The 26,026-nt window shown below is 35.3% G+C and overlaps 1 protein-coding gene across 1 annotated transcript in view; it reads left to right on the top strand.

Annotated features, from left to right (window-relative positions):
• CCDC170 (coiled-coil domain containing 170) overlaps nucleotides 1-26,026 on the top strand; it is a 114,880-nt gene that overhangs the window by 26,214 nt on the left and 62,640 nt on the right. The window contains exons 4-5 of the mRNA XM_031937619.1: nucleotides 2,547-2,691; nucleotides 4,550-4,735. Of these exons, the coding sequence (XP_031793479.1) occupies nucleotides 2,547-2,691; nucleotides 4,550-4,735 (331 nt within the window). The remainder of the gene's footprint in view (nucleotides 1-2,546; nucleotides 2,692-4,549; nucleotides 4,736-26,026) is intronic.

Raw genomic sequence — 26,026 nt, 5'->3', positions numbered from 1 at the left:
AGACATATGATTTAGAATTAGAAATTTATTGCAACTTCCTTTAAGTCTCTTATTGCGATCCAGTTTTCCACAACCCAGATCAGGGATTATGCTTCCCTGTTAACCCACGTACAACAATCCACAGGATTAGATACAGATTGGAAGTACTTGGAAGCCCACTTTGCACTGTGGTCTTCTTGTATATGAATGTAAATGAAGTTGAGCAAGAACAAAAATTAAATGTCCTCCATGTTATACTCTTATACTTTTATCTTTACTATATATTTCTCTTAGCTTGTTGTTTAGTTGTTTCAGTCAGTTGTGAGAAATAACTCCATTGGACTTGGAAGAAGTGAAGTCTTTAATTATACAACTGCAGAAGTAGGTATCCTATTAAATAGGATCCCTTTGAATCAATACTTGTGCTTTTTTTATACTTGAATGTCCCTTCCTTGATGCTCCATTGGCTGAGTACTATTCTATCTGAAGAGTCTAATTCGCCCATGTGAGTCATTATATCTGACCCCTTCTCCACCTCTAATTATATCTCATAAGTATTTCTTATTCTAAATTTCCACCCTTGATTACATTTTTCTTTTTCAAATTGAAATTCCTCATCTCTGATTACATTTTCCTTTTATTATTCATTTATTTCCTAGTTCCATATCCTAGTATTCATTTCTTGGGTTTCAATTTTATTTTTCTAATTTGTTTCTTCCATATTTCTCTAATTAATTTTTCATAACTGTGGAAACTAACCCCCTCCACCCAATTTTCAGTGTCCAACTCTTTGTGATTCATTTGGGGTTTTCTTAGCAAAGATGCTGGAATGCTTTGCTATTTCTTTTTCCAATTCATTTTACTCATAAGGAACTGGAGGCAGACTTGCCTCCAGACTTAAGTAACTTACCTAAGATCATATTACTAATAAGTGTCTGATTTTTCATTTCCACCATTTCCACCATTCCATCTAACTAAATCTAACTCAAGAAGATGAGTCTTACTCCAGGGACTCTATCACTGAGCCACTTTAGTTGCCCTTTATCCTAGTCACAAAGGTCTTAATTTTATATTTTATTCCTACCAGTACAAAATTATCTCCCTATACAAAAAGCAGTTTCCCTCTTGGCTTCCCAAAATATTTGTTGCTACTCCAACAAAAACAAGAAGTAAAAAAAAAAAACCTAGCATGCAGTATTTTAAAATTTTAAATAAATTACTTTAAACTCTCTTAAGGGGAGAGAGGCCATATACCTTGGTTCTTGTCTTAGTTCTATATAATCATGGGCAAGTCACTTTATTTGATGACGTTTTTACTTTCTTATTTGTAGAATGAGGAGGTTGGATTATGATTTCTAAGGTATCAGAATTACTTTTTCAAATTAATAATAAAATAAACATTTCTAAAGTACTTAACTATATGCCAAGGACCATGTTAAGTACTGGGGATGTAATTAAGAAAAAGAAGGAAAGCTCTTCAAGGAGCTAACAGTATAATGGGGGAACACTGAACATAAAAGAAAGCTGAAAAGGTGGAGGACATGATAGTGGTAGAGTGAAGGCAAACAGGACAAGTGGTGGAAAATGAAGAGTTGGCTGAACTTCTTGGCTCTCTTTATTTATTTTACAGGACAATAAAATATTTCTTTTTTTTATAAAGCTTTTTATTTTCAAAACACATGCATAGAGTTTTCAACATTAACTCTTGCAAAATCTTGTGTTCCAAATTTTTTTCTTCCTCTTCACACTCCTGCCCCCTTAGATGACAAGTAATCTATGTTAGACATGTGCAGTTCTTCTATACATATTTTCACAATTATCATGCTACACAAAAAAAATCAGATCAAAAAGGAAAAAAAATGAGAAAGAAAACAAAATGCAAACAAACAACAACAAAAAAAAGTGAAAATACTATGTTACGATTCATATTTTGTCTCCACAGTCCTTTCTCTGGATGTAGATGGCTATTTTCATCACAAGACTATTTGAACTGATTCTTGGTCCTCTTTAAAGAGAGACTTTATGAGGAGTTTTATGCTCTTCACTCTACCCTTTCAGGCAGGAAAACAGATGCAAATTCTAGGCTGCTAAAATAAGAAAACATACATTATTTTTGGATCTATGATGTTATAACTGCTCAGTAATGGGTATTTTATTTTAAACACATTTTAAATCTATAATACATATCATTGAATTTAAATTTACTACTGATTTTATGCTAGATTATGACTGAAAGGAATTAGTGAGGAAGGTAATTGTGAGAAACATTTTGTAACTAGGCCTAAAGAAGGAGAATTCTTGTCTAGAATTATTTTTGTTCCTCCTGCTTCATTTTGGATTGTAGCTTCTAGTCAAAACATGCAATTTTCTAGCTGAAGGAAAAAAAAAGGCTGGCTTCTAACTGTAGCCAACTTTTTTTTTTTTTTTAAGCAAATAGCATTCTGGTTGAAGCCTCCATGAAAACAATAAACTGGCATATACAGAAGTATTTACAGTTCTCAATTATGCTTGTAAAATATTGCATTCCACTATTGTTAATCTTGATATATTTGTTATTTGTTGATTAGAAAGTGTTTAAAAGAAAATGAAGAAAACAAGAACCAAACAGCTAAGAACAGCAAAAACCTTGAGGAATTTCTAATCCAACTTTCTGGCTGCTTAGAAATGGACCTGAAGAATGAAGAGGAATTTCAGGAACATTTAATTTCAAAGGTGTTTGTTGCAAATTTGACAAAATTATTTTTTATAGAAATGGCAAGAAAAAATTATGTGCGAAGGAAATTAGACTCAAATCAGGAGACCTGTCACTAACTAACTGACTGACTTGATTGAAGTCACTTTATGTTTTATGATCTCATTTTCCTTTTATGTTAAATGATAGAGTTAGATAACATGATTTTGAAGGCTTTTTCCAACTTGATCTTAATGGGATTATACGCTTGCTTAATTGTTTTTAAGCATAGATTGGTAAATCTAAAAAAAGAGTAAGCACTCTTGATACAAATAAAAATAATAATAGGTTCTTATCCTCAAGGATTTTACATTCTAGTGCAGAAGATAACAAATAAATGGAGATGCAATATATATACAATATATATATATTTACATGTATATGTTTGTATGTATTTGACTGACCATGTGTTTTAAAGTAACATAACCTGCCTTTTTAGTTAGAAACAAAACAAAAGGAAAAATTGATCTCAATAACATTAACATTTCACTTTGGATCTTTATGAAAACAGGAGTTTAGATAGCTTAAAGTTAGCTGTATATATAAATTTATATATACTTAAATCTTAATATTAGGTTGCAGCTGTTAAACAAAATATGGATATTAAAATTATTTGCTTCGAATAAATAATACACATGGCTCTTTATTTAGAAAGTTTAAAATGACCTACTATGTACAAGTATACAACATTCCCTGGTAAAAGACTAATATTCACTGGGTCTTGGAGAAGTGGGGTCTTGTCTCTTTCAAGCTTACTTTGTCCTTGTTGTTTCAGGAATCTAGGCATTCTGCATACCCCAAGTAGAATCTCCCACTTATCCATTAACCAGCACCTGGCTGTTTCCACAGTCTGTAGCCTATTACTTCCACAAAGAAGTGACATGCATTTTCTCATTGAGCCAAACTTGGTAGTTGTAACTTCAATGTCCTGAATCTTAAAAACTCAATGCTGTGAACCATAGTCAAGCAAAACCAATTCCCACATTGGTCACATTCAAAAGTATGTTTCTATTTCTGCATTTTGAGTCAATCGATTGTTAAGAAATTGGAAGCATTCTTTACCAAATCAGAGATTAATAGAATTGAGTGAAAAAACGGGAAAAAAAACTTCAATTAATAAATAAAACTAGAGGTTTGTTTGAAAAAAAAAAAGATTTTTAAAAAAGTATCTCCTGCTGAATTAAGTTAACAAAGTACATTTTATATGAATAGGATTAACATGTTAGGACAGTATACAGAGGTCTGAACTTGGAGTCAGAAAGTTCTTAGTTCAAATCTGACCTCATGTGATTCTGAGGAAATAATTTAATTTCTGTGTGCCTCAGTGTTCTCTTGTGTAAAATGCAGATGGAAATAGCTCCTACCTCTCAGGACTGTTTTAAGGATAAAATGAGACAATACTTGTAAAGAACTTTGCAAACTATAAAGTGCTATATAAAATTCTAGTGTTGTCTATAACTACTATTACTCCTGCTGCTACTGCTATTGCTACTACTGTTATTACCACCATTACATGATGCTTGTCATCTTCTCTTACCTCATTGTGTTAAGAGAAATTCTATACCTGTCATACTGCTGCCAGAGACTACCTATGCTTTATTGGGAAAATGTCACAGTTGATTTGCCACTATTTTCCTAAGAGTATTTTTGGATTAATATTAACTTGATTGCTTAGTAGATTCATTTGCAGGATTTAGAGGTTGCCCTTGAAAATGTGATCTTTCAAGCTAATGTAGCATTTGTCATTTTTGCTCCTTGGATCAGTTGGCCCATTGAATTGTGTAGAGATCAGCATTTGCTTATAGAAAGTAATGTAAGAAGTTGTTCATTTTTATTTAGGTTAGGGAGCTGCATAAGGAAAACACACATAAGAAAGAACAGATTGTTACTCTTGAAGAGACTATAAATGTCCATGAGATGGAGGCAAAAGCAAGCAGACAGACCATAATGCGACTGGTTTCAGAAGTAAACAAAGAGCAGAAAAAAACTGCCTCCTGTATTGAAGAGAAAGAAATGATGAACAAGGTACTGTGTGTGTGTGTGTGTGTGTGTGTGTGTGTGTGGTGTGTGTGTGTGTGTGTGCATGCATGCATGTGCATGCATGTGCATAATAAGCACTTGTGGGGCTCACAATTGTAAAGTTGAATTGGTCAATGGAAGCAGACTCATTGTTCTGACTGACTTCAATGGAGGAAAAAAAAAAGGCAAACATCTCCTTAGAAGTAAGTTTGGTGTGCTGTAAGGTTCCAAATATACCATGATTTCTTCTAAAAATGTATCATTGAAAAGCATTTTTTCTGATAAAATATGATTTTTAGTGACATTGTAGAGAAAGAATATTTGTTTTAAATATTATCTAGGCAAAATAAATCATCTCAGCTTACCTGACTTCTATTTTGCCTGATCTATTTGAAAACAAGAATTAAGTATGGATTGTATTTTACCTCTTTGTCTTCAGCCTTGAATTTTAAAATCCTGGGATAGCAAATGATTAATTTCTAAAAAACAAGAAATAGACTGAATTGAACACTTGAAACAATGAAACTATAGAAAGAAAACTAAATTGTTGTTAAAGAAGGCCATTTTTAAATATAAAAGATTTTAGAAAATGAGAATGAGAGGCACTTCTACTTTATGAGAGAAGGCCTATTTCAAAAAACATATCTATAGACAAGATGGGCTATACATTAAGGATGTTTCCTTTGGTTGTCTTCACTCAGAGACTCAATATTCAGTTGAGAGAGAATGATCAGTCAGAGATTTAGCTATAATAGTTCATTGATAGTTGAATAGATGAAGCATTTATTAAGAGCTCACTATATTACAGATATTTGTGCTAAGTTGAATGGAAATACAAATTATATACTATAGTTTCTGCCATCAAGGAACTTATATTCTAAAAGGGAAGACAAAATCTTAAGGGGAACTAGAAGGAGTAAGAGGTAGGTTATTCATCAACACTGAGGTAGTGTGGGGCTAGAGAGGAAATGACAAGGAAGCTGGGAATCTGGAATGATAAAATAAATGCTTATCTATCATAGCTGAGGGACTCAGAGGCAAAGCCCAAGTTAGCAGTGGTGATGTGGAGTAGGCCAAAGCACAATAGTTTTGCAGCACATTAGCACTATGGCTGAGAATTGTTGATATACATGATAATCTTTGAATTGATCAGGTATACCTTTTCTATTACCTTTGAACTAGTTTCCACAGAATAATGAATGTGTATATCAGCAAACCCAACAAACATAATACTAATTATTTGTACTTATTAATATAATTAATTAACGACAAATATTTTTCTGGTTTTACAGTGTGTTTGTGAATTTCAAAAGAATCAGGTTTGAGTGTGACCCCAAAGTCAACGTGAGGATTCCTGTTTCTTACCTCTTATTTTCCTCTTTCAGTTGAAAAGCTTGCTTCATCCTTCACTAAAGTATTCGTTATCATTCACCAAAAGTTTACTCTTCTCTATTCCTTTTGTACTATACAGATATATTTTCCCCACTACTTCCTTTATCACCCCTGTATCTCCTGCAGAGATAGTTCTTGTTCTTGTCAAGGTAAATGCCATCCTTGATTCCATACCACATTTCTATCTTTTTCAGAAGATTTTTCTTTTTATCCTTTTTATCACCCTAATTCTAATCTCTCTTCTCATCTACTAGCTTCTTTCTTGCTGCTTACAAACAAGTCTATGTCCTCCTCAACCTTAAAAAGCCTTCACTTGATCTAATTGTTTCTGTTAGCTCTTGTCCCATACCTTTTCTCCCTTTCTGAATTAAGCTTCTTGAGAAAGCCATCTATAATAGTATCTCCTCCTTTTCTCCTTTCACTAGCATTTGAAGCCTCTATGGTCCTAATTCTTAATTCATCATTGACTTGGAACTGCCTACTCCAAAGTTATCAATGACCAAGTGTCAAGAGCAGAACTTTGGAGAACTATACTTGAAAGAAGGTATAATAGTTCATTGATAGTTGAATAGATGAAGCATTTATTAAGAGCTCGCTATATTACAGATATTTGTGCTAAGTTGAATAGAAATACAAATTATATACTACAGTTTCTTACTCAGTGGAATTGATGATATAATGGTTCTCTAGTTCACATACATACTTAGTACTTAATATGGTGATGTAATGGTTCTCACACATAATCAGTATGCTGTAATGATGTAATTACAATAAGGTATATAAGGGCTAACAAGGACTGAAAGATAGACATTCTATCTTTGACCAGGCTCTTGGTGGTTCTCCTGCCTCCTGCACTTCTGCACAAAGATCAAGGCTGGACTGGAGGAGCTAGCTCAGACATTACAACCAAGTCTTAATTGCCAAACCTAATAATCTTTCCTCAGTCATTGTTTTTGACCTCTTTATAGTCTATAAATCACCTGGTTACTCTTTTTAACAAAGGTCCCTTTATGCAAATTATTGTTATTATTACAAATCTTCTGTAGGATTTTTGTTTTTTAGAATAAAAGTGTTGTACTTTGTTAGAGGCCTTTTCTGCATCTATTGAGATGAACATTAAATTTTGAATATTTTGGTTTTTAATATGATTGATTATATTGATGGTATTTCTAATATTCAACCATCTTTGAATCCCTGGTATAAATCTCACTTGGTTTTAATGAATAGTTTCTTGGATAAATCATTTATAATGTTTGACAGGATATTATTTAAAATTTTTGTGTCAATATTCATTAATGATGTTTTCCTTCTGTATTTTATTTTCCCCTGATTTAGGTAGTAGGTCTATATTGTCTCATAAAAGAATTCTGGTAGCTTACTTTCTCTATTTTTGAGAATAATTTGTGAAGGAGAGGGAATAACTGTTCTTTATAAGTTTGATAGAATTCTCCTGTAAATCCATCAGTACCAGTAGTTTTCCCCTTTGATAGTTCCTTTATAGCTAGCTGTATTTGATTTTCTGAGATTGTAGTTATTTAAGATCTCTACCTAGTCTTCTGATATTTTGGGTATTTTATATGTTGGAAGGCTTTCATTTATTTCTTTTGTGTTTCTAGTTTTGTTAGCATGTAATTGTGTATAATGTGTTAATTCTTTTTATTTCTTCTAGTTTTGCTGTGATTTTGCCTTCCTCATTTGCTATTTTACTGATCTGATTTTTTTGTTGTCTTCTTTTTTAATAAGATTAATAAAAGCTTTTCAATTTTATTAGTTTTCTAAAAAAAAACCCAGCTTTTGATTTTATCAGTCAATTTCAAGACTTTATTTTGTTCTAATTTATCTATTTCCTCTTTATTTTTAAATGTTTTTTCTTTTATGTTTCATTTAGATTTGTGTATTTGTTGGTTTTTTAATTTTTAAAAGTATGTACTCAATTAATTAATCTTCTCTTTTTGTATTTTCTTTAGGTATAATATTAGTAAATATATAATTTCCCCCTCTAAAGACATTACCCCCCCTAAAGATCCCAGAAATTTTGTTATGTTTCATTGTTATTATATTCTTTTACATAGTCATTATTTTTATGATTTATTCTCTGGCCTATTCATTATTTATAATTTCTTTAAGTCTCCATTTGGGTCGATGTCTTTTGTTTGTAATCCTGAATCAGTTACTATTTTTATTGTTTTATGGTCTGTAAGGGACTATTTCTGACTTTTTATATTTGTTGACAATATATTTGTGCCCCAGTACATGGTCAGTTTTTGTAAAACTTTCATGTAACACTAAGAAACATATATATATGATGTATATTCTTTTGCTATCCCATTTAGAAGACTCCATAAGTCTTTTAATTGTATTTCTTCAATGATATGTTCAGTTCTACATTTTTATTTTATTTATCTTTCTGTTAGACTTTACCAAAATTGAGAAAGGGATATTGAAGTTTCATCTCACTATTGTGTTGCTGTCTATGTCTTCTTAAAGTTCAGATAATGTTTCTTTAATGAATTTGGAAGCTAAAGCATTTATAGCATATGAGCTTATTCCTGATATTGGTTTATTTTCTATGGTTCCTTTCACCATAATATGGTTTCCTTATTTAACCCTTTTTATTTTTTAAATGTTTGTTTTTGCTTTGTCATATAGTATGATTTCAACTTTTGCTTTTTTGCATCTACTTGATGCATAATAAATATTTTCCCACCCCCTCATCCTCTCTCTCTCTCTCTGTATGTGTATACACAAACATATTTTAAAAACATTTTTCTTCTAAACAACAGATTGTAGGGTTTTGTTTTTTTATCCAGTCTGTAACTGCTTTTAATTTTATTTGATCCATTCAAATTTAAAATTATGATTATTAGGGGCTTATATTTTCCTTTATCTATCTCTAATCCATTTTTTTTAAAGCTGTGATTTTTTTTTCTGCTGTAAATATAGTACTATGTTCCTTCAGTTACTTTACTTTAATCTTATTAAAACAATGGTTGTTCCCAAACTCTTCTCTTTTCTATTCCCTCTTTTGTTATTCCTTTCCTTTGGGGGTTTTACTTATTGTTCCTTGTCTCCTGCTTTTATTTGGTTATATCAATAGTTTTTCTCTTCCTTTCCTCCTGTTCAACTAATCCTATTTATAATTTTTAGAAAGTTCATTTTTTTATTCCTTTTCAAAAAGAATTCCCTCACATAATCCATCCTTTTTTCTTATCTACTTTGGAACATCATACACCAATTTATGGCCTCTATCTGATCTCTCTTTTCTCTGAATTTCTCATATAAACAGAATTTTCTATTCTATTCTAGGCTCTCCCTTCTAGGTAGTATAGATGTCTCATGGATTCCCATGTTTCACTGTGCCTTAATCCCAAAGCAATGCCAATTATTCAAGTGTTAGAGAGGACACTGACTCTCAATAGGGTTTCTTTCCCACAAAGTCTAGGGAACCCCTCACTGATTTATTCCTTCCTCTGGTTACTTCAATCTGCCCCTCCCTCTCATTTGCTTCAAACTTTCTTTCTAGCATTCAGCAATCATTCCTTCAAGTTTCAGTTGCCCTAGGAGTTTCACTCTTCTTCTAAGTAGACTTTTCAAGCACAAAATCCTTAGACCATACCCATGATAAGATTCTAATTTTCCTTTACAGATCATCTCTTTTTGCCCATAGGAGCATTCATCAATGGAACCTTGCCCTCTCTCTTGTCAAAGCAGTTTCCTTCCTCCTTCTCCCTGCCTTTAATATCCTTTCTGTCTCTTCTTCACTCATTCATTCTTTCCTTTTTGAAATCATCGTTAAAACTTTCCCCTTACTTCCATCCCTTGATGGAATGAATGGTTTGCCATAATTATATGGTTGGTCATTCTAAACTGCATGCTGAGTGTTGTGACACAGTTCTCTTTAATTGTCCTGACTCAGTTTCCCTAATTGGTTCTCTCAGTTTCCCTATTGTTCTGCCTCAGTTTCTTTAACTGTTCTGCCTCAGTCCCCTTAGTTGCAACCACCCCTCCAGTTCATTAAGACTGAAGGCCACTGCTCTAAGGTTATAAATTGTTAATGTAAGACTCAGACTTCCTGGCTCCTAACTCCTTCTGTCCTCAAGAATTTATGGCACTACCCCCTCTAAATATTCTAAAAGATAAGACTATCTTGGATACCTCATTGACATCTTTACTTCTGTTTATTCAGCCATCCTGACTTTGGTTCCCTAGTTTTCCCACCTCCCTGTCAGAACCAGATTGATAGTCTGTTTCCACTCTCAATGTTCTGACTCCACCCCTGCCTTGGTCTACCTCTGTCGCTGAACTATGTGTGTATATATGTCATTGAGAACTCCACCACTGGATACTTTGAGAAGAGAGTCCTGTCCAGTCAATCAATTAAACTCTCCAATTAATAAAATATTAAAAAACTCTCTAATTTCTATCTTGCCTCAGTTTCTCCAGCATTGCAGAGTAACATTGCTCTGTAGAATACATTATTCTAATTCTTACTTGCATTTTCTGGTGGGTGCAGGATTTGAATTATTTGAATTTCTTTTCCTTGGTACTTGATGGTCTGTCTTCTGATTGCTTATATAACTTGTTTCTGAATTGAATTACTCAATTTAACACTATTTTCTTGGAGTTTACAACCTTGTTTTTTTTTTTTTTTTTTCCCTTTCTGGAAATGATCTATAATTTTTTTTTCAATTGGTATTTCATTTTCTGTGTCCAGAAGTTCTGAACAATCTTCTTATATTATTTCCTACTTTATGATATTAAGGTTTTTTGTCCTGTCCTGTTCTTCTAAGAGACCTATGATCCTTCTATTGTCTCCATGCATTCTGTCTTTGAGAAGAGCATGTTTTGCTTGCATAGTGAACATAGTTTTTCACATTTTTTAAACTTTTTTTCTTTTAGATTGTCCTTTATTTCTGTATATTTTAATTCCCAATTTATTGGTTTTTTTTCCCCCTTTGGTGAGACTTGCTATTGCAGATTTCTTTTTTTCTATTCTGTTTATTATTTTGGCTGTGCAGACCATAAATTCTGCTCTCATATTTTCCATTTCTCTTGTGAATCATTCAGTAAATAGAGTACTGTGGTCCTGTGTTTTTACATTCCACAGAATCATCTGTCTCATCAAATAGTGGATTGTTTTCCTTTGTTTTGTAACATTTCTTCATAGGTACCTGAATTTACTTACTAAATCTGGAGGGCATATATTCTTCTCTTGTTAATTTTTTTCTTGATTATTTTTCTTTTAAATGTTCAGTTTCTTTTTGAGTTTTCTTCTTGAGATCTTTGATAATTTTAGTCTTTTTTTCTCTTTAGTAATCCATGATTTACTGTATGATTGTGTCTCCTGTGATGGTGGTTTCCTTTGGGAAACACCTCAGGCTGTTCATGTTCTGAGTAATTCATTGTTCTGCTCCAGGTAATTTTTGGGTGATTAGAAATTGCCCCAGCTAGATATTGTGCCTTTCTCTCAGGTTCAGTACAGTACTTACTGGCTTACTACTGGCAGTTAAAAGCTTTGTAGCATGGATGATAGAGTTGTTTTCCTTCAATCCTACCTGCCCCTGAAGTTCAGCACTTTGTGGTAGATGCCACAAGGTTGTCTGCTGCAGCGCTGGCTTTTTGCCATAGCTTAAGAAAACTTCTCTACCTTGGAAATGGGTTCTATGTAGCACTAAAAAGAGGAAGGGAAGCACAAGATAGGGGAATTTTGTTGCAAGCTTGTGTGCCAGGCTTGTCTGCTAATATGGCTTCATTGCTAGTAGTGTGGAAGGTGGAGGAGGAAGGGTGATGAATGAGGGAGGGACACTAGACCCTTACCCAAACTGACTACTCAGAGACATCTTCAGATACAAACAAGAAGCATTTATTTGGTTCTTGTAAGGAGTGGCCCCAAGCACACCTGAGCAGGCTCAGAATCTCTCAGCTCCCATCTTCCAGCATGTGCCTGGCCTTGAGAGCCAGAAATGGTGATTAGTTAAATAGCAAAGACTTGGATTCACTGGAAAGGAAGTAATCCTTGACCAATAGTTAGCAATGCTGTCTACTTACTGTGGGTCATGTAACTTCCTGAAGCGCAGGCCTAGGGAATGACCTTTTCTGTCCTACAGATCCTGAGAATAGGGATCAGGTGACTTCCTGAAACTTAGGCCTAGGGTCTGACCCATTTCATTTCATAGACATTTTGAGAAAACTTCACCTGGTCCCATTCAGTCCCTCCTCTTTTTCACACATTTGAAGATTTCTCACACCATTCCCGAGGCATTTCTTCCACTAGGACATCCTTGTTACCGAGGCCTTCAGGCTGGTCGCTCTCTTCAGTATTAACTGTAACCCGCCCTCTACCATTTAGAACCAACACCTGCACATCAGTGGAAACTTTCAGGAGCCATTTTAGCTAAGAAATCCTGAACTAGTCTAATGATTAAGTGTATAAGCAAGTGGATGACAAGATATCGCTGCTTAAAGCAATGAGCAGGAATCAGAGACCTTACTTCCACCAACTCCCACTATCTGTCTTGGAAACCCAGTCATCCCAGACTGACAGATTGTCATCTGGCAGCCAGTTATGGAGACCTGGGACCTCAGAGCCATTGGACCATTGATGTAAACTGTGTCACCCTGATCTTTGGTGGGGGGGAAGGGTGGACCTGGGTTAAAGGAACCCTAAAATCTTAACCCCTCCAATCCTTTGGGAGGGTCCCCACCCTCCTGTTCTTAGGGGAAACTCCCATGGAGATCTCTACCTACAAATTCAATTGGAGATTTTGGCCTGGGGCATAATCACCACCCTTTATTGAATTGAAAATTAGTCCTTAATCTCCCTAGCCTCAAACCTTAAAAGGCTAATAAAAAATGACTGCACCCCAAACCTTTGCTAAAAATCTTTTCAGCATTTGGCCCACTGGAAAGTTGTTTTTCAGTGTAAACCCATCTTTGCTAAAAACCTACCTTTGCTAAATTCCTTTGGAATTAGCCCTCTGGGAAGTTGTTTCTCAGTGTAATAAACTTTTTTTTTTTTTTTTTGGCCAAAACCTCGCCTGCAGTTCAGGATTGCAAATTCTTTCGCAAAATTCTGGGATACCAGCCCAGGAATCTCTCACCCCTCATTTCTCACACCTCAACACCATCATTCCCACCTCAAGCAGTCCAGCCCCAGACTCATTTGGAATAAAGGGATGGATATTTCATCTTCTGGAGCTGCTTCAGGCTGACAAGGGTATAAAGCTGGCCCTGTTCAGTGGGGTCCAAATTGAGAGGGTAATTTGTAGGCAGCATCTGGTGCTGAATGTCAGAATCAGGTGTCAGGTGACTTCAGGTTGACCAAGTCGTTGGAATTTCATGATGGGGAGTCTAGAAGAAGCAACTCTTAAGCAAGTATATTAAAAATACAAGGACCAAGTATGAGCAAAAGAATAAACAAAAGTAGAGACAATATGAAGGTTACTGGGGACAGTAACCAGGACCCCTACCCAGAGGAAGAGTGGAGGGGAGATGAGGCTATCATGAATGCCTCTCATGCAGACAGCTTTTCCTAGGATAAATACCAAAGAACGTTTCCCCCAAATTCCTGCTTTTCTTTTCTCAAAGGCAATGGGTAGAACATTGTGGCCTTAAGTGATTATGATCTCCTTTAGCAAAAAACTTTGGAGCCTTTTCAGTTTTATAAGAGAAGGCTTTTGCCCAGCAAGTACAGGTGTTAACAAAACCAAAAGCAGTTTGAAGCCTCTGCCCAGAGGGCATATATGTAAAATCTATCTGCTAATCCTCTCTAAGTGTGTACCCCTCTTCCAGTTAGGCTTCAGGATAGAAGGGTTTAACAGCCCTTTCAGAATTTACTTGCCTGGAAACTATATGAAAGAATGCAGGAGTCAAGAGTTGGGAAATTAAAGGTGCCATGGTCAGGGCAAATAGTCAACGACTGGGCAGTTGAATCTGCAAGCCTGTTTCCCTTGGCCTGAAGTGAATCCTCCTTCCTTTACGAAACATAAATGAAACCTCTATAGGTTCATGGATAGTTTACAATTTTTGTTCCCCTGTGTACTTAATGGGTGAATGTTTGGCTGTCAAAAATCCTCTTTCTTTCCATATAGCTCCCATGAGTATAAAAAACATGAAAAACATATTTGAAGTCAATATAGATATTCATTCTCATTTTTCCACCCCATTCTAAAGCTCTGCTATAGGCAAAAATGCTCCAAACCTGGTGGGGCATCAGAATCTCCAGTGATTGGCTTAGGATGAATTTAGGGGCTTCCTCAATTAGCAGGGCTGTGACAGCTAGCTCTAAGGCAGGAGGGTCACCCCAAGACACCAAGTTTCTTTGAGAAGCAAGGGGTCTAGGATAGGGTTCCAGAGACTGAGTCAAGACCCTGAGAACCTTCCGTCAACGTACAGTGTAAAAAGTAGGGCTAAGGCAGGAAAGAGGTCAATTTAGGTTTCAAGGTGTTAAAAACCTTGGCCTGATAGGGCATGATAAGATTGTCTCCTTCCTCATCCAGTGAGCAAAATGGACGTGGGAGGTGGACCAAATACTTGAGTAAAGTAGACCTTCAGATAAAGAAATTCTCATTTCAGGAAGCAGAAAGTTAAAGGTTTTATGGCAGCAGCCAGCAAAGCCTCCAGGTCTGGGCTGCAGATCAAGATATCATTTATATACTTGTATTGTGCTCATGTCTTCTATTGACCACTTGCTCTGATTATAGAAATTTGCTATAAGAGGTTAAAGCAGAGACACGATTATAACATAATCAGTCAAAACTGATTCTTCAGGGCTTCAGGCAGAGAGCACATATGTGACAAGAAAAAACATCCTTAGCTCTGACAATCAATCATGTGGTAACAATTCCACCTTATAACCATACTCAGGTATAATATTCTTCTCTAAAATGTAATGTTCTCTGGGAGCAGGTTTCATGGGGATTTCTGGAGGCAGCCTTAGTTTCAGTTCAATAATCACAAGTGCAGCTAGGGATTAAAGTCCAAATCCTTTATTGTCTCCTTCATTTAGGGCTCTGCTACTTTTTCTGGAGGGCCTATCTCTCTTCTGGTTCCAAGAGTTTCTGCTCCCACCTACCTTCTCTGGCTTCTGAATGTCCCTGACTGAATTCTGGCTGAGGCTCCGAGAGCTTCTAGTGGGCTTGTCCTTTCTAGCCCTGAGAGTTCCTCCTTATATGTTCCACACTGAGTATACACCAACCATTATATCACTAGGAAACCATTATTTTTTGTAAGATTAAATCAATGCTAAACTAGATTTAACCACTGTCTCCTCAATTTCACTTAGCATCTTGTAAGAATCCTAACACTCAGGTATAATCAGGAAACAACAGCAACAACAAAAAACAGAACTGGGAAACTTGAGTCAGAAGGATCCCATCTAAGATGGTCCTCCTAGCTCTTGCCCAGATAAAACATCCACCTGTTATAGTTTTGGAAGGCATCCCTCTGAATAACTTATGGCATTTCTCTGGAATGGTGGGTACTGATTTAATGATCCATCAGGCAATTATATTCAAATTCAAAATTCTAAACAATATTAGTTATAGTCCGAAGAGATTTCATCTCAATAATAAGTTTCACCAGTCAGGGGCTTCACGTCTATATAAAAACAAACAACAAAAAATCTTACAAACCATTGTGCATAACCTATCTATCAAATGTGATTGCAAGACAGTCAAAACTAATGCAGGGATATCAGGTTAAAATTCTGTTGTGGGTACTTAGAGCATATTTGTTATCATATTCATTAAACAAGGAGACCATGTACACTTAAATAAATAATAGATAATTTGCTCAATGGGTTTTGAAATAACTATTTTCAGAGAATTTGCAGTTATCCAGAAATCTACAAACTTCTCTTTGAAGTTCCTTGCATTGCTAAGTTGTGGAAACTTTGACATAGCATCACAAATGACTTTGTCTTAATGTCATCAGTATCACCATGATTCATCAAATGACTTTGTCTCTTCATGTCACCAGTATCACCATGTAAATGTAAGCTATTACTTTAAACAATAAAAACAATTAATGTTAAAGTAATTTCATTTAACCAGTAAGGAAAGGGAGTGAGCTCCAATGAGTGGGTTTGTTCTCTCAATAAGTTTACACCTAATGGGAGAAGGGTGGGTTAAATCTTCCCCTTTCCAAGCCAACAGATCTTTCCCTTCCCTCCACTCCACATGGGGTCTCTCCTAACTCCACTATGCTTCCTGACCCCATCTCTCCTTATAGCTAACTCTTTTAGGGTGTCAAGTCCCCCCCCAGGACCCAGCCCACTAGCTAAGGACATATCCTAACCTCATGGGGTGTCTCTTTTCCCTTGGCAAATGTCAAATTCTGCTAGGAGCTCTGCTCTTTCCAGAATAAATCTACATTTTACTGAAGATAAATGCTAATGCAAATTCCTCACATGACCAAACCCCAACTTTGGTGCCTATCATCATCTAATGTCTATGTAACCCTTATAACTAACATTTTTGGGTTTGAAATTATGATATTAACCCCAAATAATTTAATTAGTAATTTCACAATTTTCATAAGTGATAGCCAAATAAACAACATAGCCTATCACAAAAATGGGTAGGAATCTCATGTAATTTACAGTTGTTTCCAATTTTAACATACACACCAATTAAAAAGTTATTTTAAAAATCAACACTTTACCTTGTGATATTCTAACTAGATGGTCCTTTCAAACTATCAATTGCTTTGCAAATGAATCGTCTTCCTTTTTTGTTTTAATCACCTTTTTTTTTTTTAATGTTAAGATTCATAATATAATTAATATATACATAACTTTGGACAAAGTTTCATAACACTTATACATATGTCCAACAGACATATTTTAAAGCATAGCTCATAATTTTTACAAATTACCCAATATTTATTTTAGAAAGCAACATATTTCATCTAATTAGGGGATACAAACATGTGACCCCTTAAGCTAAGCTACCACAACTTTGTTTTAATAACCCATTTTTAAAAACTTTAAATCAAATCAAATACAGATTTAAATTTCCAGTAGTAATGTTGCAATATATGCACACAAATTTCTAAGATCTTGTGCTTAAAGTAAACAAACTCACAATTCTAGCACATATCATCTAATAGTGATTGTGTCATATAATTGTAATAGAAAGAAATTTGTCATATAATACTTATAACTCATCTTGATATCTGAGAAGGTAGCCTTATGCTTGTAATTTCTGTTGTAAAAGCTACTTAATAAAGTTGTAGACTATCAGTAAACTCATTCCTTCATTGGGACTTATGTAACTCAAACAAATTATTTCTCAGGGATGATAACCTTAGTTACAAGACAATTTTAAGAAGCTTAACAACTTTACAATTTACTTCTTTGTTCTCTTTTGTCTTCCCCCATTCAGAATTGCATACTCTCAAGTCTCTAGGCTTTTAAAATGCAAACCTGATCCAGATAAGGTTTTGTTCTTTCTCTCTTTTTTTTTCCCAATGCAAAGAGATTACAATTTATGTAAAACTGCTTTTACTATCATATCTCAAATAACAAATTTCACCAAACTGATTGAGCACATTTTCTTTTTCTCTCACTCATTCCTCCACCCATGTGTCCCTTTACCCTATGTACTATCTTCCTTGTACTATCCAACAACAACAACAATAACAATTTAATTGAATTTGCTTCCAAATTATTTTATACATACACAAAATTCATTTATCTCAACATTGGTATTGTATGTTGATCACATATAAACTTTCCAAATATGAAGCAATTGAATCCAATAAAGTAGCTAACACTCATATAGCATTTGTTTTATGCTAAGCACTTTTGCAATCTCGAAATGACCATTCTTAGCTCTCATAAATTAGCTAACTTTTTTTGTAGCCCTAGCTTGGATGGAGCTGAAGTCCCCAGGAAAAAGTCAGGCTTTTTTTTTTTTTTTTTAAAACAAAATCTAGCTCACATCATAGACATGACATAAACATTCTGTACAAAGACACAAACAAAGACACAGACAAGAATTATATGGAAGAAGATTGTCCCTTTCCTACATTCAAAACAGCAATATCTCATCAAGTGCACTTTTGCTCCAAAGATTTAGTTTGGACCGATCCTTCCTCTCTCTCTAGAAAGAGCAGCTCCAATCTCATGGCTTGAGATCCTATAATATATAGAGATGACCTCTTGGCTCGGATCCCCAAGCCTGGAGGGGTCACCCCTTCTAGCAGTCATCCAGAGCGCTCCTGCTCCTTTACTTGGGGCTCTGCTAGTTTTTGTGGAGGCCTATCTTTCTCCTGGGTTCCAAGAGTTTCTGCTCCTGCCTACCTTCTCTGGCTTCTGAATGTCCTTGATTGAATTTTGGCTGAGGCTTCAAGAGCTTCTAGTGGGCTTGTCCTTTCTGGCCCTGAGAGCTCCTCCTTATATGTTCCACACTGAGTATACACCAATCATTGTGCCGTTTATCAGGACTTTCCTCTGGCTTACTAGGTAGAACCTTGGATCACCAAGCCTGATCCTAGGGTCTCCTTCTGCCTAATGACAGCTCAAGAACACAGGCAGTGCTCTGGGAAGAGCTGCTCCTATCTGGACTACTCCTTCCCCTTCTACCCCTGGATTACATTCACATAAGTTACCTGATTGGTCACTTGCCTTAAGGCTTCTTCTTGTTCTTCTTTGGAGTTTTGCGCTCCTGTTTGTATTTGGACACCTCTCTTTAACCCCACACTCCACAGAGAGGGAGGCTGAGGGTCTGATCTCAAGGATGGTCAGAGAAAAGCCAGCCATCTCTCTGGGAAGTCACAGATCCCGGGTGAGCCCCCATAAACTGTGTGGGAGGGGTGCTAGAGCGTTTTACCCTAATTAACTAATTAGAGACATATTCAGGTACATTTGGTCCTTACAGGGAGAGGCCCAAGCACAGATGAGCAGACCCAGAGTCTTTCAGGTCTCCTTTCCCAGCATGTGCCTGGCCTGGCGAGCTGGTAATAGTGAATTTGGTTAAATAGCAAAAGACTTGGGTTCATTGGATGGACTGAAAAGGAAGTAACCCTTGATCAATAGTTAGCAATGTTGTCTACTTCCTGTGGGTCATGTAACTTCCTGAAGTTTAGACTTAAAGTCTGACCTTTCCTGCCCTACAGCCCTCTGAGAATAGGGATCATATGCGATCATATGATCTCAAAAAGTCTGAAATGGAATAGGTCAGACTCTAGGTCTAAGTTTCAGGAAGTCATGAAAGACTTATTACCATTTCAGACTTTTTGAGAAATCTTCACCTCCCATTCAGAATCAATGACCATCAGATCATTTTTTTAAAACTTTCTTTTGGGTTTTGAGTGTCCCAAACCATGAAGACAGCTGAAGTTGCTTCATCTTTGGCATATGATTTATATTTTAGAGAGACAAGAGGCTGTAGGGATCAGAGAAAATGCCTACTTCTCCATCTTGTTACTCATGTGACCCAGAATTCCTATGATATATAATTCTTTTAATTGGTCTCAAGTCTCTCCTTACTTCAGTCCATCCTCCACTCAGTTGCTGAAATGATATTCCTGAAGCATAAGTATAACATTATCCTTGTACTTCCTTAGTAAATGCCAGAGCTTCCCTATTACTTTCAGGACCAAATATAAGTTTCTATATTTCATGTTTAAAGTCCTTCACCATATGTCTCTTTCCCATCTAGTCTTTTTATATTTTACTCTCTGATTTGGTTATACTAACTTTTCTTCATGTATGATTCTTCATGTTCCGACTGCCTTTTATTGACTGTCCTTCATAATTTAGAATTCTTTCCCTCTTCACCTTTTCTTTTCTGCTTCCCTGGTTTCCTTCAATACTTAACTCAAACTTTATCTTCTGAAGGAGGCTGTTCCTTCCACTCCTTCCTTCCCCCCAGGGCCTTTGCGCTGAGATTATCTTCCATCTACTCTGTATATATTTGTACATCCTACTTATTCACATTTTATCTTTCCCATTAGAATGTGAACTCCTTAGAGGTAGGAATTATGGTTTTGCCTTTCTTTACTTTGTGCCTGACACATAATAAATAATAAACACTTGTTGATTGATTGTTCTGATAACCACTAAGTGTGAAAACACTTAGAGGAAGGGCTCCAGAACAATGGATCTTTGGGAGAACATGAAAGAAATCCCATAAGATGAGAAGGTTTGGATGGGATTTGATCTACATCCATGGAAGGAATACATATGTTGATGAGATCATTGGTCCATTAAATAAAAGAATGAATGAATGTGTGTATTATGAAAAAAACATTTATTAAGTTCTAAGCACTGTGTTATATACTGGAAATGTGAATTTAAAAATCTGATAGTTCCTGCCCTCAAGGGGTTTATATTCTAATAAAGTAGGACAGCAAATATAAGAGGATATTGAATGGTGTGGGATAGCAGATCAACAGAAGAATGTTGCTGTTTAAAAAGAAGAGTCTTTGTTTTTGGAAGAAACTGACACAATCACTGTACAATTTCCCTACAATGATCCAGCTAGTTTTCGTCTTCCTCTATAATTCTGGGCCCAACTCATCATCTAATTTCAGTGCCTGTCCAAGATATGTGTATTAATGGACTAGGATGATGAGCTTTTCATCCAGTTACTTATTCTAGTCTGTATGCCTTATCCACCTGATTTTTCCTGTGTGGATAGTTAGGGTCAGTTCTTTTGAATGATTATAGATTTCATTTAGGAAGTTCTGAAATGTCAGTAATCACTAGATATTTAATCAACTTTGTATTTGCATAGCCATTAGAGGATAGAATTCTAGTATTGACCTTTTAAAAAAATCCCAAACAACCTGTTCAGTTCAACAAACACAGTAAATAGCCCGCCAGTCAGTAAATACCTTTTCATTCATTTATTTTATTTATAAAGTTATTTCCATTGTCAAATTTGGAAATATTCCATACTGCACAACAAGTATGCAATTTTGGAGAGTAATCTGCATGAGCTAAGTACTAAAGGTGTTGCAATAACTCACTTTGCAAAAAAAGCAGAACTTTATCCCTCTTTCAGTACATTACTTTTAAATGAGTGATGCAATTTTCCCCAGAGTTTGCAAATACATTTGACGTCAGGATGAATTTTTCTGCCAAAGTATATATTGAAAAGATTTTTTTTAACAAGCAGCTAGAAACTTGCATTTTATAATAAAATACTTATTCATTCATAGAACTGAGGTTGTAACAAAAAGTACAACTAAAGAGTTTTGCTGACCTATAAATGTTCATAGGGACCATGTGCTGAAGTCTTTCTAAATGTTAAGATAGAAAAAGTTTCTTTTTTTCTGCTAAGGCAATTGGGGTTAAGTGACTTGCCTAGGGTAACACAGGTAGGGAGTGTTAAGTGTCTGAAGTCAAATTTGAACTCAGGTCCTCCTGACTTCAGTGTTGGTGCTCTGTCCACTGTACCACCTAGATGCCTCTAGTAAAAAGTTTCTTTATGAGCCAAGTGTGATTGTAGCAGCAAAAGCAATCATAGAAATCTCAGCACTCTTGTTTTATTATTTTTTAAGCTCATTTCTTTGACATTTCTAATTATAAATCCTGATACTTTATTTGAAATACATTAAAGATGGTAGAAACTGTTCTTTGAAAAAAAGCCTATCTTCACTGAGAATGCAAGAAGAGATTGTGGATGTGAGCTATATACTAAAAGACTAAATGAGGTATATGGAATAATTTTCTGACAGTGTTATTTAGATTAGGTAATGGGACTGATTTGTAAAGGAGGCTTAAGAATTTCTTTCTTTGCTGGCAACGTTTCCTGTCACTTCAAAGTTTTCAAGATTATTACTCTAGAAACTATTTCTACATGAGGATTTTGCCTGCTATTAAGATTTACTTGCTTCAGGTAAATAGTGCTGCCTGCATTATGGTTTTCTATTTAATTATTATTATTATTTTTTTTTTTAAATAGAACTCAGTAAAACACATAAGCCCTATATCTCTTTTCACCATCATATGTCCTGGCTTTCTGCCTCGCATTCTCCTGGTCCCCCACCAAAGTGCTCAGGGCTCCATTCTATAGAGAGTGCATTCTCTGCCAGAACTTACCTTTTAACAATTTGCTTACAGTCTGTTTCTCTCAAGGACCTACAGAGGACATCTAGACCTGCAGATTGCCTTGGGAACTTTTGAGTGTACAAACAGTCCTATTTGTTGATCTTAACTATGGGAAACGATGTGGTCAACTGATAGACTAGTTTAGAAAATGTTCCAAAGGCCAAATTCCATCTAACCTTGCTGTATATAGTCATCACATTTTGAAGGTTTAATTTGATTCCGCAGTATATCCAAACGTGTAATATTGATTCATATTGTATTACTAGTGATCCATATTGATTTTTAAAATACTTAAAATGTAATGGACTTATAAATGAACTCTTCATTTCAACACTTCCTTTTGATATGAAGATAACCTAGAGCAGTGGACTTAGAAATAGGATCTGTGATTTTATACCAAGGGTAACGTGCTCTGACCCCAAAGAGTGCATAATCTTCATCATGGTCATCATCTACATAGTACTTTAAGGTTTGCAAAGAGAATCACACATTAGTTTATTTGATTTTCACAACAATCCTGTGAAATAGGTGCTTATTGTTGTATCATTTGTAGAGTAGAAAATGCATTTCATATCACTATCCCATAATATCCACTTGTGGGCTCATTTCTAGCATAACTATCCTATCTTCTTCATCCATTATGACTTAATAGTCTATCTACTGCTGCTGACCTCTCCTGCTATAGAAATGGAGCCCTCAGGAGAGTGGTTCTGACCTACTTATGGCCCAGGGCTATATCTTTATTTATATATGTATGTACATACATATTTACATACATAATACATACATACATATGTATGATAGTTTATTAAGTTCCTACTATATGTTAGGTACTGCCAAAGAAGGTAAGATAAGTCTTTCTCTTAAGGAACTCACATTCTAATTAGGGTAACATATACATACCTACATCATAATGCTGACACTGTCACTTCTCACAGGGAAAAATTGGGTGTTGGGGCACAATGAAGAACTTAAAAATAAAAAAAAAAAAACAAATTGAGGCCATTTCCTCAATATTCTGAGTCATTTGTATTGTGAAGATCTAGCTTGGAGAGGTTGGCTCTTAGTTAACTATTATTTCCTTTTCTATGAGAAAAGAGAGATCCACTGGGAGAGGAGGTGGAAATGACTGAGTAACTCTGAATTCAGAGTGGTGCTACCAGCTGGAAAGATTTCTTTGGGAAAGAGGGAAGAATTTTTTTTTTATTAAATCTTTTTATTTACAAAGCATATGCATGGATAATTTTTCCAACATTGACCCTTGCATAACCTTTTGTTCCAAATTTTCCCCTCCTTCCCCTTCCCCTCTCCCTTACCTGGCAGGTAGTCTAATACATATTAAATATGTTGGTTCCATGAACTGTACTCCTTTCTGTCTCCATTCAGTTTTCTCCAAAGATTTATCATGTCTAATTTTTCTAGTATTCTATTTACCTCTTTAACTTCTTTCTTATTTATTTTGTGGTTTGATTTATCTAGTTCTTAGAGAGCAAGGCTGAGATCTACTATTATTTTTTTGCTGTATTTCTTCTTGCAACTCTCTTAACTTCTCCTTTAGGAATTTAGATGCTACACCATTTGGTGCATATCTGTTTACTATTGATATTGATATTGTCTATAGTACCCTTTAGCAAGATATAGTTTCTTTCCTTATCTCTTTTAATTAGATCAGTTTTTGCTTTTGCTTGATCTGAGATCAGGATGGTTACCCCTGCTTCTTTGACTTCACCTGAAGCACAGTAGATTCTGCTCCAGCCTTTTACTTTACTCTGTATGTATCACTCTGCTTTAAATGTGTTTCTTGTAAACAACACATTGTAGGATCCTGGCTTTTAATCAGTCTTCAATCTGCTTATGCTTTATGGGAGAGTGTTATGGGCCAGAACTCTAAACTTGAAACAAGGATTCTTACAAAGTACCAACTAAGTGGCATTGATGAGACAATAGTTATCTAGTTTAGCATGGTGATTAATAGTTCTCTAAATTCAGTATGATTGATTCAATCTTACAACAAATAATGGTTTCTTAGTGATATAATGATTGGTTTATACTCAGTGTGGAGCACATAAGCAGGAATTGAGAGCCACAGAAGACAAGCACACTGGAAGCTCTCTGAGCCAAGGAGACAGATTCATTTCCACCTTCAGTCAGGCTCCTGGTGGCAGGCTCTCCTGCATTTCTTCACTGAGACCAAGGCCAGTCTGAAAGGCTCTTCAGAAAGCTGCCCAGTCCCAGGAAGGAGATAATAAAGAATCTGGACTTTAACACCTGGCTGTTCTTGTGGTGATTATTGAACTAAAAAGAAGGCTGCCCAGAGACCTCCAAGAAAACCAAACAAGAGAACATTACAGGAGAGTTTACCTCATTCACATTTACAGTTAAAACTACCAATTCTATATTTCCTGCCATCTTATTAACCCAAGTTATACTTTATTTCCTTTCCCCCTTTCTCTCCTCCCCTATATTTTACTTATGAGCACCACTTGCCTGAAACAGTCCTTCCTCTTTAGAGACTTTCCCCCTTTCTTATACCTTTCCCCTACTATTTCTCTTTTCCCTTCTGTTTAGCCTACCTCTTCCCTTTTCCCCTTTCCCCTCCCACTTTTCCATAAGATGAGAGATGTTTTTCAGTGAAATCAAATATATCTAATATTCATTCTTTGGGCCAAATCTGATGAGAGTAAGATTCAAACAATATTTCTCACCCTCTCTTCTTTCCCTCAATTATAATATGTTTTCTTTGCCTCTTCCTGAGATGTAATTTTCCTCATTTTACCTCCACTTTCCCCCTTTTTTCTATTACAGTCCCCTTTCCATTTTAATTTCCTTTTTTTAGAACAGTCAGATTATACATGTATTCTCAATGTATACTCATAACAGAAATACAGTTCTCAAGATTTTTTTTTTACCTTTTTATTCTTCTTTTGAGTTCTATATTTGGAGGTCAGATTTTTTGTTTAGCTCTGGTCTTTTCATCAAAAATAAATGGAATTCACAGTTTCATTGAATGTCCATCTTTTGCCCTGAAAGAAAATGCTAGTTTAGCAGGGTAATTTATTCTTGGCTGCATTCCAAGTTCCTTCACCTTTTGGAATATCAGATTCCAGGCCCTTTGATCTTTTAAAGTGGAAGCTGCCAGGTCCCAAGTAATCCTAATTGTGCCTCCTTGGTATTTGTATTGTTTCTTTCTGGATGCTTGTAATATTTTTTCCATAGTCTGATAGTTTTAAGTTTAGCCAAGATATTCCTTGGGATTTTAATTTTGGGTTCTCTTTCAAGATGCATTTGATGAATTCTTTCAATGATCATTTTACCTTCTGTTTCTATAATATCCAGGCAGTTCTCTTTGATGATTTCCTGAAAGATAGTGTCTAGGTTCTTTTTTTCATCATGTACTTCAGGGACTCCAATAATCTTAGATTGTCTTCCCTAGATCTATTTTCCATGTCGGTTGTTTTCCCAATTAGCTATTTTAAATACATTTTTTGGATTTTGCTTGACTGATTCTTCTTGTCTCATGAAGTCATTCATTTCCATTTGTTCAATTCTGATTTTTAGTGAATTATTTTCTTCATTTACTTTTTTTTAAACTTTTATTTTTTTTTGGTATTTGTCCAATTAAAGGAGTTGTTTTGTTCTATAGATTTTTTTTTCATTTCACAAATTCTGTTTTTTAAGGGGTTATTTTCTTTTTCCATTTTACAAATTCTGTTTTTTAAGGAGTTATTTTCTTTTTCTTTTTCACATATTCTGTTTTTCTGGGATTTGCTTTCTTTTTCCATTTTATCAAATGTATCTTGTAATGAGTTTTTCCATTTCACTAAGTCTATTTTGTAGTGAATTTT

Source organism: Sarcophilus harrisii, chromosome 4 (assembly GCF_902635505.1).
Source record: "Sarcophilus harrisii chromosome 4, mSarHar1.11, whole genome shotgun sequence".
NCBI lineage: Eukaryota > Metazoa > Chordata > Mammalia > Dasyuromorphia > Dasyuridae > Sarcophilus > Sarcophilus harrisii.
Note: the sequence above shows the minus strand (reverse complement) of the source record. Positions and strands in the feature narration are given on the sequence as shown.